The sequence below is a fragment of the Tarenaya hassleriana genome, unplaced genomic scaffold (genome assembly GCF_000463585.1).
Source record: "Tarenaya hassleriana unplaced genomic scaffold, ASM46358v1 Cleome5, whole genome shotgun sequence".
In the NCBI taxonomy this organism is placed as follows: domain Eukaryota; kingdom Viridiplantae; phylum Streptophyta; class Magnoliopsida; order Brassicales; family Cleomaceae; genus Tarenaya; species Tarenaya hassleriana.
Genome location: NW_010967707.1, coordinates 2,901,577 through 2,913,041, shown reverse-complemented (window position 1 = coordinate 2,913,041; position 11,465 = coordinate 2,901,577). Strand labels below are relative to the sequence as shown.

Below are 11,465 nucleotides of genomic sequence, written 5' to 3'. Positions count from 1 at the left end.
TTATAAACTTTTGTGTGTTTTTTCTTTATTTCTATACACATATATATATATATATATATATATATATATATATATATTTTAAACTTAAATATGTTTAACAAATTTTATAAAAATAACTAATAACTTTTTGTTTACTACGGGAGTGTGGGGTAAAATCTATTTGGTGTTTATATGTAATATTCCCACATAAGATTTCAGTCTCATGGTATAGATAAAACAAATGTTAGAATATAATAATAACCTAATTGTGAAAATAGCGACGAATTGTAACATTTGTAATTCTGTCCATTAAAAGCGTAAATATTACATACTATTATATCGATGTTAATTGAAATGTAATTTAGTCTCCAAAATATATTTAGATCAAACAATTTCTTTTCAAAAATAATGTTTTAGTTAGATATTTGATATATGTGTTGGTGTACGTAATAATTATTAAAAGAATCTAACAATAAATCTAAAATATTATATAACATATACGCTTGGACGCATTCGAGATTAGAATTAGATAGCTAATGTCGGGTTTCTTAAATAGGAACCGTACGAGGGCAGTCTCTATCCAACGCATTAAGGACCGTTCGAGATCTCTAAACCCAATTTAATTTCCACTCATAAAGCCTCCAGTGTAAGAACTTAAATATATTTTCCTGTTAGAATTTTGTTTCAGTTTTATAAAGTTTTGAAATGAATAATTTTTAAATTATATTAAATTTAAGTACAATATGTAACAGAATCTAAATGTCGGCCATACATGGCGAATTTATTTTCTTAAAAGGACTGAAGACCAAAAAAAAAAAAAAATCGGCGACTTCCACTGAACCGGTAATATATCGTATTTCTTTCTTTTGCACAGAATTCGACGAATTGAACCGATCAGGCGAAAATCCGAACAACGAAGAAGACTGCGAGAGGACGACGATGACGACGGCGGTGACGACGGGGGTCGTCTTCTTATTATTGGCCGTCGTGTCCGTAATTCGCCCGGCGAACTGTCACGGCGAATGGGAGATCGTCGCCGAGCAAAACTTCTCCTCTCAGATCCGGCTTAACCCTCACATTATCCTCCTCGTCACTGTTCCCTGTACTCTCTCTTTGTCTCCTTCTCCATTTCTGCGTTTGTGGATGTATTGATGTGTATATATCTATATTTGTGTATGGATGTGCGTAGTTGTGTGGATAGGTAGGTGTCTGTGAATGGAATGAGCATGATCAGACAATTGAATGTAGTGATTTCTGAATTCGTTCGCATAGACGGTATTTATATAATTTCCAGTTCAGGAAGCGACTGTGCCTTTTGCTGAACTTGCTATGTTGCTATGAGGATGAGAAAGTTCTTGTTGTCCATGTTTCTGATGATCGAATTTCTGACTTTTAGTAACCACTGTTTAGAGATTTGTAGTTTCCCAAATTCTCTGTGGACGTTTTTCTATAAATTCTCGGAACTGGGTTTCTGTACTTGGTCTTTGTTTCTCAATCAACCGTAAACACTTATGTTTGCTAGTGAATGTTTCGATTGTGTGTGCACATTCTTTTGTCCTGTGCTCAGTTAGAAGCTAAACATTCCAGTCTTAGTTTTCATGTTGGTCACTGGAAATTGGCGTTTTCTATATTTGATATTCTGGCTATTTTTTTTCGATTTCTGTTGATTGACAGGGTGTGGTGAATCCAGATCCCTTAAGAATGAAATGACTCAACTGGTTACCAACAGGAGTGAGGAGTTTGGCTCCCTGAAGTTGATGGTTTTGTACAAAAACTCGGAAAAGGTGCTGGCACAAGCCATTGGTGCCGCCAACGGGAAAAGGGTCTTATACTATCACCACAGTGTGCCTTACAATTACCAAGGGAAATTCCGATCCTGGAACATATTGTTCTCTATTCGTCCTTATTTGTTATCATCTCCGATGGAACTACCTCTTAAACATTTGAATTCTCCGAAGAATTTGAAAGATTTCATTGAATCAACTGACAAGGCCTTTATTCTGCTGGAATTTTGCGGATGGACCCCTGTTTTGCTGTCTAAGTTAAAGGACAATGCAACTGAACATAACCCCAAGAGGCATGGTGAGTTTATCTGCAATGGTGACTCTGGATCTATTCAACATAGGATACTATTTATATTGGGTGATTTGTGAACACTTTTGGGTTATTGTTTTCATTTTTTCTTTTATTTTCCTGTTTCTTCTGGGTTGGATTAGGAAAGCTCAGTTCTTTTTAGAGTTCAGATAAGCAGGCTATTACTATGGTGACCTGGTAAAACGTGAAAGAGTTAAAATTTTGTAGTACATTGGGATCTTTCTTTTGTTTTGGCTAAGAACTGATGCTACGAAGCATTGCTGTTAGAACTTGGAAATATATAGAAATTTGCAAAAGAAAGTTGGAAATATTAATTTTTCTTGGGGGTATGATACTTAGTCTTGGATGATGTCTGAACTTAGTTATTCTTAAAATTTCTGGTCTTATTGCATGTCACGAAAGTAGCTATACTAAATGAGAGGACTTTCTTGTTTATGCATTTTTCTCTTCATTTGTTTTCTCCGTCTTCTACCCCTTCAAAACATTATCTAGTTATCTCAAAAGTTGGCATGTTTTTTGGTCCTTCAATACACTGATGAGAGCAACTTCACAGGAAAGTTTTCCAGAGTGGTAGAAATAGATCAAATGCTGATGCTAAGAGGAAAAGATAACCAGAAGGTGGCTGGTAGTTTCTCACTTCATGTCTTGATGGGGTTGAGCTATTCTAGTAGATATATTCCCTCTATAATGCATTGTTTTTCTTTCTGCCCTAGAAACAAGCCATGCCAAATGGAAATATGATGTGTAGCCTCCAGAGCGGGTTTGGTGGGATTCCTTGGGTTGACGAGTTTAGCTTTGTGAATGGATCAGCTGTTTCGCATGAGATTGGTGGTGTAAATCTGGCTTTTGGACAAACATGTACCTTTGAACATTTTGAGCGATTTAGTTCATTCTTCTCGAAACTGATAGATGTTTCAAAGGAGTTTTCTTTGCCCCCAGAAAAGCATAGGTTTGGTCTGGTTACAGAACGATCATTGGTTTCATCTCTTGGTGTTGGAGAATCTGATTCATGGTTAGCAGTCCTTCAGTTAGCAGGATGTCCACATTGTTCAAAGAATCTCAAGGTTGACAAGGACATTGAGAGGTTACTAAAGATGGAAAATCCGATTTTCAGAGAGGTAATGATGTTTGTCCTGTTCTTTACAGATGTTTAACTGATCTTGCTTGTTTGGCTCTACTTATCATTTTCTTCCACCACAATTTCTGTAGCTTCGACGACTGTTTAATTTGTTGTTTGATGGATCTATAGATAGTTGCATAGTTGTATGGGGGAAGCTCTTTATGTGTTTGAAGCAATGTGAAGTTTAGCCATTCAAAAGACATACAATGGAGTTTGTGTGCTGTCTAGAGGTTGCTTCGTTTCGACATAAATATTGCAAAAATGCTTTGGGGTGCCATATTTATGTCGGACTTTAGACGCCATTTGTGAGGTTGGATCAGGTTTTGTGCTGTGTGAAGTTTCTGTTTGTTATCTCACCAGTCAGGTTGGTGTGTAGTGTGATTGGAACTGGATAAGTGATCTGCTCTGTGTGGGTCAACTCTCAGCCATTTTTTCTATAATAAGTCTAGGTCTTTACCCCTCTATTGACAATGTACTTATAATAGGAGAGTTGTTCAGAGCACGAGTATTAAGCGTTTTCTGATTTCAATGTGTTTTGGTCTAAAATATGTATATGATGAGTTGACAGCCCTAACTTGCATGTTAACAGAGAAATTAGTTTGACTCTATTAATCCGGTTTTCTTGCTTTACTTTATACCATGTCTCCCTACATACTACCAAGTGTTAATATGGCTTTTTATCCATTCAGAGTTTACAATGTTGCCTTATTTACATCACTGTATTTTTCCTCATAATATGTAGCTAGATGACGACGGGCAGGAGTTTGAGTCATCTTTACCTGCAAGTAAACCATCAGTGATCCTTTTCGTAGATAGATCATGCGGCTCATTGAAGGAAAGGAGGAGGATTAAGAATGCACTTGGCATTTTCAGAGAAGTAGCTGCACAGCATCAAACGGCTGACATAATTAAAGGGGAGGATGATGTCCACCCTGAGAAATCCGTCAACCAAGTCGATAAAGAACTCAGGACTATGTTTGGACCTTCTAGATTAGAAACTTCCCCGAAGTTTAAGAAGATCACATTAGAGAATAAGGTTTCTGTTATGATTTTGGATGGGGATAAAAATGTAGCTCTAGACAATATAGCTTCAGATCTGGAAGGGAGTTCCTTGCATGAGATTCTGACAAATCTTCTTCATAGGACGAAGGAGACTAAGTTAAGCTCAATCGCTAAGGATGTTGGTTTCCGGCTCTTATCTGATGATGCAAACATAAAAATACTGGACACCTTGCCATCTCAGGCAGAATATCTGTCTGGTCATGACTCATCTTCATCTTCCCTAGAAGGTCTCAGTGGAAGTACTCTCCATCATGATGAAACAAAACTTTCTGACGTGAAACTTGCCTCTACTGATGTTCTAGAGAAGCACGGAAGTGAACAATCAGTGATGATGGAAACTGATAAGCATGAGGTTTCTGCAACAAAAACTGTGAAGATTGAGATCAATACCTCATTGCAGTCAGATTCGAAGGAAGATTCAGTCCAGACTTTTACTGGCTCATTTTTCTTTTCCGATGGAAATTACCCATTACTTAATGCTCTAACTGGTAATTCAAAGCTTCCGTCGGCAGTAATTATTGATCCTCCTTCGCAACAGCACTACGTCTTTCAGGACGAATTTAGCCATGCTTCATTCGCTGACTTTCTTCATGGCTATCTCAATGGAAGTCTACTGCCTTACAAAAAATCTCAGTCTATTATTCAAATCCCTAGGAAAGTAACTCCGCCACCTTTTGTTAACCTGGATTTTCATGAGGTGGATGCTATTCCGCGGGTCACGGTTAATACTTTCTCAGAGCTGGTTGGTGTACTTGATCGACCAACTGAAGAAAATGCTTATTATCCAAGGAGAAATGATGTTTTGGTTCTTTTTAGCAATAGTTGGTGTGGCTTCTGTCAGAGGATGGGACTTGTTGTGCGTGAAGTGTACCGTTCACTAAAGGGATATACCGAATCAATAAAAAGAAGATCTAGGGACAATCAAATGCTTGTTAGTTCAGGTAATGTGCATAAGAACCCTTGTTCTTTTCTTTCTTTGTGTGTTTTTCTCTCATCATTGCTTCTGCAGAGAAATTTCCTTTATAGTTTCAGCATGTACCACGTCTGAAATTCAATTACTAGCAGCCTTTAGAACACAGCTTTCATGTTTTACCCAATGATTTTTTGTGGATATGCAGTTCTCTTTTTTCCCATTTTGCAAACCATGGAAAGAAAAACTGTTCACTGGTTTACATTTTCTTTCTTTGATGCTCTGTAATTTTTAAGAGGTATGTTGATGTTCCAACTAATTGCTGTTTGGCACTGCTTAATAGTTAGAACATTAACTATTTTCAATATAAATTGTTTACTTCTCTCTTTGGCCCTTTATACGCTAATACTTACGCTGTGAATTGAAAAATTCTAATGGCCACAAATTTAATTATTCTGCATTTTCTTCGCTGCGTTTTCCTCGTTTTGGAGCAGAGTCATTGGCAAATGGTGGGAGTATAAGACCTCCACTAATCTACTTCATGGACTGCATGCTGAATGATTGCAGCTTGATCCTAAAATCAATGAATCAGGTACTTGTATTTTAGCTAATCTGATCTTAATCTGGTTTGTTTTGTTCTCGAGGTCAAAGAATTGTTAAAATGGATAGGTTTCACTTTACAATATACTCATGAGTTGTGGGTTGATTGCTAGCGCTCTTGTTTTACTGCATGAAGCAAAGATCTCTCATTTTGCTGCCTTAGTTTGATTCTCCTTTTCGCTTTTAGATCAGTATTCAATCTCTCTATTCTCAGTCTCTTTGTTATGGAAATTTCACATCATCTTCTTTGTGCATTGTCTTTTAATTGCCGAGATCCTCTTTTTTCTTAACACTGCAGAGGGAAGTGTTTCCTGCTCTAGCGTTATTTCCAGCTGGGAGAAAAGAAGCCATTCCTTACGAAGGGGACATATCTGTAGCTGATATAATCGGATTTTTAGCTCGCTATGGAAACAGTTCTCGTGAGTTCCTGAGTAAGAAAGGTATTTTCTATTTGTTTCTTTATTAACCATACTGCATATACATTCTTGGATATACATGCAATACGGTTAATTGGGCTTAGGTCAAGAAACAAAAGGTCAAGTTGGACTTTGATTATGAAATAGTTATGGTTGAAGATTTTTTGCCTAAAGAGACCTGCCTGCTTATTTTTCCTGTATCAATTTTTTTTTTTGGTATAAATTCCTGTATCATCTTCTTCGTTCTTTGACACGATGCATCTGTCACTGGTTTTTTCTTCTTTTGGTCAACTATGATCTTGAGCATCTGATGTCTTTTCCACCTTCTCAGACCAGAAATAGTATAGACACCGAGTTCTTCGGGAGAGGATATCGCTTTATTTGAGGATGCTATTAGACCTTTTCCGTTATCTTGCTCTCCTGTAGTATTTTGATACTAAACAAAATTATGGGCTGCTATATCGAAGAGATGCTGGTTCTTTTCTTTCCACGAATAGCAAAGCTTGTTGTTTTCTTGTATAGTGAGAAATGGTTATAGCTTTTATATAATTCTATCCTCGTTCGAGCTTAGCAAGTTATGAACCGTCTTTTCCCCTGTTGGCAGGAATCCTTCTTACCCCATCTGGAAAACAAACGGGAAGCTCAAGCATGTTTGATCAATCTTTTTCTGCGGCCAACGAGAAAGCCACTGGAAATGACAAACTATTCGAGGTTACTCTGAGGAACAGAAAGCCAAAAAGCAAGTTACAACAAAACGAGGCCAAGCCTCAACCACCAACACATTCACACAAACCCGTTCATCATGTTAAAGTCGGTACCTTTCTCATTGCTTCCGACAAGCTTGTTAATGCCCACCCTTTCGACAACTCGAGGATTCTGATCGTGAAGGCAGACCCAGAAATCGGTTTCCAGGGTCTGATCGTAAACAAGCATCTCAGATGGGATTCATATCCTGAACTCACAGAAACAGTTGTTGATCTCTTGAAAGAGGCTCCTCTCTCATTTGGTGGTCCGGTTGCGGATCCAGGGATACCACTCTCGGCTTTAACCCGAGGAGGCAAGACCAACAATCACCACGCGGAAATCTTGACCGGTGTATGTTTTCTCGACCAATCGGCAGTGGCCCATCTAATCAAAGATTTCGAATCAGGAGGCTTGACACCATCTGACTACTGGTTTTTCTTGGGATACTCTAGCTGGAATTATCACCAGTTGTTCGACGAGATCGAGCAAGGAGTTTGGGATGTTGAAAACGACGAAACGAACTTCGCTTGGCCGTGAATCAGCTTCTCTTGCTCTGGACAGTAGATTGTGTTTCGGTTTTTTGTTTAGAAGAAAAGAAGATGAATCTAACATGGAGAAACAAGAATGTGTTCGTTCTTTGTAGTATGGAAGGTTATGTACCACAACTTGTTATGATACCCTCAATTTTTTTTTCAATCATATTATATATTAGTATCACGATAATCAAATTTTTCTAGACATCATATTTGTTTGTAGTAACCAACGGCTTCAACCGCTGAGATTTGAGGGCATGAACTGTGATAATGGGAGGTATCTTTGGATTTCTGGAGAGCTGTTTGCAAGTCTCTAACGTTAGTTTCTTGAAGTTAAGACATCTACACAACTCTGTCCGATCTTCCAATGACAGATTGGGATGACACTGCAACAGAACAATCATACATCAGTTCCGACACGTTGGGGGAGGGACAAGATCATCATCTATATGTTGCATCAATTTAGTATTTGCCCAAAACAGGGGGAAAAGAAAGAAAGATGTATACTGACCTCTAGGTAGATATCAATGGCTCTGTAAACTCCATCAAAGCAATCTCTTGCTGAATCTGGCAAACTCTCGGCAACTCCAAGAAACATGGAAACCTTCAGATTCTGATCTGGCGATATCTCTCTCAAGTACTTGTCGTTTAATTCCCCCATTCTTGTCATACTTTGTGATGATTCTTGATCAGTATTGTTGACGAACACTTTCAGTAATCTGATCACAAGATCAACATCGTAGGACAAGCCCTTTCCTCCGCTGTTTCCACGTATCAGAAGATCATCTAACGTTGCTTGATCAAGCATTTCTCCGATCAGGGTTTCTAACCCGATCCTCGATTCCATGGTGAGGCTGAATCCGGACAAAACCCGAAGAACCCAGAAGAGTTTTCTGCAAGAAAACGCGGATTTACCGGTCAAAATCACACCTTGAACTGCAATATCCGAAAGATATGCATATTCAAGCTTGTTCTTCATAAGCTCGACGCTGTTGGATTTGACTTGGAGCCTTGTTTTGAGGTATTGAAGGAGAAATCTCGTGAGGACTAAGCTTTTGTTGCTTGTCTTGTAAGAACAAAGTTTCGTAATTAGCTTCCCGATAATCTGCGGTGCGAGAATCGCCATATCGTCAAACCACCATTCCTTGCTTGTCCTACAAGAAACGGAACGGGAAGAAGACTGTTTGACTGATTCGTGCATGTTCCTGGCCGTCTCAGGAGAAGAAGACGAGGATTTTGAGGCAAAGGCCGAATTTTCAGCGATTTTCGCCCACAATACGCAAATCAGCTTCTGAACTAAGCCGTACGAATCTGCGTAAGTGAAAACTTTTTCGCAGCTCTTGAGGCAGACGAGAACTTCGTTCCACGACCAGTAGAACATTCCTTCCAGAAACTTCTCTGTCTGTAGCAACAGATTCAAAGGCGAGAACTTCTCCGTCATCCCGAGAAAAACAGAGCAGCAGTACAGCATCGGCACGTTCTGGACATCGATCGAGATTCTTCCGTTGCTGTAGCAGAATCTTGAAACCAGTTCGAACCCATCCGAGCCTCCTGGAAAATCTTGGATCTCGAGGGTTTCTAGGATGTTCTTGTTCTTGATCTTCTTGCAATGGTTTATCATCTTTCCCAAGCTTCCTGAGTATTTGGAGATCAATTCCTGCACATGCAGACACAAACTCATTCAGAACATGACAGTGAACTCTTGTGGTGGGATAAAGATCAGTTTACCTGATTGAGGAAAAATGTGCATTGGCCATTGAGATTGATTCGAGTATCGCAGAGTTGCGACATTGTTGATTGGATGAATGAAACCTTAGTGGAACTTTCGGCTGTTTTTTTTTGTGACATTATTCTGTCATTGTGTATTTAAAAAAAAAACTGTGAAAAAAGGAGATGCATAATATGCATTATAATTTTTTTAAAATTTTGGAATATTACAAAAAAAAAATAACGAAGAAAATCTAGAATGAATGACAAATAAATATATATGTAAAGGTTTTGCTAAACCTTTTATTTTTTATTTTTATAAACCCTGATATCTATCCGAAATGGTCGGATAACTAATTCGTCAATTAAAATAAATAAAATGTTGAAATGAGCCAAAAAAAAAAAGAAAAAAAGAAACCCAAGTTGGTACAACCAATGGGGACAAAGATGTTTCATGAACTTATTTGTCTATTCGGCCGTTTTTTTGTGTGATTTAAAAAATATTCGGTTCGGCTTCATCTATTATATTTTTTTTATATAAGTTTCTCTATTTTCCCATTATTTTAATTTTACAAGTTTGGTTTTTTTAATTTATTTTTATATGAAATTTCCTTTTTGTTAATAAAAAAAGGGTTGCATTTGGGAGTTTCGTTTTCTTTGCATGTGAAGGTGTGGGCCCATTTGTATTGAGTCCCCAATCTATGTTCATCGTTTTCCAATCAGGTCATACATTTGAAAACGAAATGAAATTATATGACTCATCCCCTCTAATTCTAAATTCCATTATAATATTTATATACAGATAGACACTTTTCAGACAATTTTTTGTCTCATGTATCTATATTTTTTTAAATTTTTATGTAGATCTTTTAATATCATATATTTTTTAATCCGATTAGTCGATCACTTGTAATTTTACTTCTGTACAAGAATACATCATTTACACTTTAACCCAAAAATACCAAAAAAAAAATAATCCTAAAACGCATTTCTGCCACACAAATAAAAAGCATTATTCAAACCATTTTTTTGTCTAAAATTATCTGAAATTCACTTAAATATAATCTAAAATCAAAATTACGTTTTTTTTAATTCAATTTAAAATTTAGTAAAATTGTATTAACAAGAATCTAAACCCGGGGAAAAAAAAAAGGTTACAAACGGGACCAAAGTTGCCCACAACCCAACCCTATAAGACCCCTCTATACGAATGGACTAAGGAATTTGTTCACGTTCTTTGACCGTTTCTTAGATTCATTGACAAAAAAAAAAAAGTCTTTCGGGGCCAGGTCAGTAGGGAACAGGGGGCAACTCTTTGAGGTGGGAGATCGAACCCTACCGTCTCCCTTCCTCTGACCTTTTCGCCTGTCAGCCTATCATAATGGGCTGATTTACCTCCTACGTATTGCAGGCTCGTGTACTTGGGGTTTGACCCGCAGGCGCCTAAACCCAACTACGGTCCGAACGTTAGGCGCGCCTAGTGACCAGATCCGATGGGGGATTGTTAGGTTCAGGTGGTGGCTAGTTCGTCTCCGCCGTTTGTAAGGGTACTGAAAAGTAAGGGTACTGAAAAGCTTAACATTTACTTTTCACGTTCATCTCAGCATTTCGTGTGATTAAAAAAAATTATATTTAACAAAATAATATTTTAACCACGCACAAAAAAAATCTAGTATTTTTTAGTCATAAAAGAAACAATCTATTGTAATAAAATGTGATGTTTTAACCCTTCGGTTTGAATAAACTGTATCAACCCGAATCCAAACAAGACGTAAAACTAAAACATTATTAGGGCAGGGGGACCAAAATTGGACCAAAATTGCCGAAATCCTATATATCTCAAAAGTGATGAATGCGATGGACTAGGAATCGATCACCCTTTTGTTTTTTGTTTATTTAATTTTATAAATAGATTTCATAATGGGAAGAAAACACACGCTATAGCATTGGAAAACATATTTAAATGCAATAATCATAATCTACTCAAAAGTAAAAACAAAAGACTTTTAAAGAATCCGACCACAAGTGAATAATTCCAAAGCATCAAATGGCACAACAAAAGTACTTTGAGAAACCTCAGTACCAAAGGGGATAGAAAGAAAACCACAGCACCAACCACACAGTCATATATGCTTCACTCGGAGAAGCAAAAGGGTGTCCGGAAAACTAACCTAAAGGTTTCGGTACTCGTCTCGGGATTTAGTAACGGTACCTGCTGCTGCGTTCACGGTCATGATCCCGCTCCCTGTCTCGGCTGTCCCCTCTGTCACGATCACGGTCATGGTACTTTCCTCTTTCCC

General features: G+C 37.7%; 3 protein-coding genes across 5 annotated transcripts in view; 1 reads left to right on the top strand and 2 right to left on the bottom strand.

Annotated features, from left to right (window-relative positions):
- The first annotated feature begins 810 nt into the window (after positions 1–810).
- On the top strand, positions 811–7,621 carry LOC104826522. Of its 3 annotated transcripts, XM_010559262.1 has the most exons (8): positions 811–1,081; positions 1,654–2,061; positions 2,627–2,691; positions 2,787–3,191; positions 3,936–5,196; positions 5,660–5,757; positions 6,064–6,205; positions 6,786–7,621. In XM_010559262.1, the coding sequence occupies exons 1-8, from the start codon at positions 919–921 to the stop codon at positions 7,460–7,462; spliced, it is 3,219 nt and encodes a 1,072-aa protein (XP_010557564.1). In that variant the 5' UTR covers positions 811–918; the 3' UTR covers positions 7,463–7,621. The 3 variants fall into 3 exon arrangements, with proteins under 3 accessions (XP_010557564.1, XP_010557565.1, XP_019059720.1); XM_010559263.1 differs by lacking the exons at positions 811–1,081; positions 2,627–2,691 and having other exon boundaries at positions 1,938–2,061; XM_019204175.1 differs by lacking the exons at positions 811–1,081; positions 1,654–2,061 and having other exon boundaries at positions 2,626–2,698.
- Positions 7,622–7,640: 19 nt separating this feature from the next.
- On the bottom strand, positions 7,641–9,292 carry LOC104826524 (BTB/POZ domain-containing protein At1g50280). The gene is made up of 3 exons (XM_010559264.1): positions 9,187–9,292; positions 7,970–9,115; positions 7,641–7,844 (listed from the first exon to the last, which is right to left on the bottom strand). The coding sequence occupies exons 1-3, from the start codon at positions 9,247–9,249 to the stop codon at positions 7,659–7,661; spliced, it is 1,395 nt and encodes a 464-aa protein (XP_010557566.1). The 5' UTR covers positions 9,250–9,292; the 3' UTR covers positions 7,641–7,658.
- A 1,831-nt stretch (positions 9,293–11,123) lies between these two features.
- The window catches only part of LOC104826521 (transcription initiation factor TFIID subunit 15), a 3,802-nt gene continuing 3,460 nt past the window's right edge, over positions 11,124–11,465 (bottom strand). The window contains exon 9 of the mRNA XM_010559261.1: positions 11,124–11,465. Within this exon, the coding sequence (XP_010557563.1) occupies positions 11,365–11,465 (101 nt within the window). The 3' untranslated portion in view covers positions 11,124–11,364.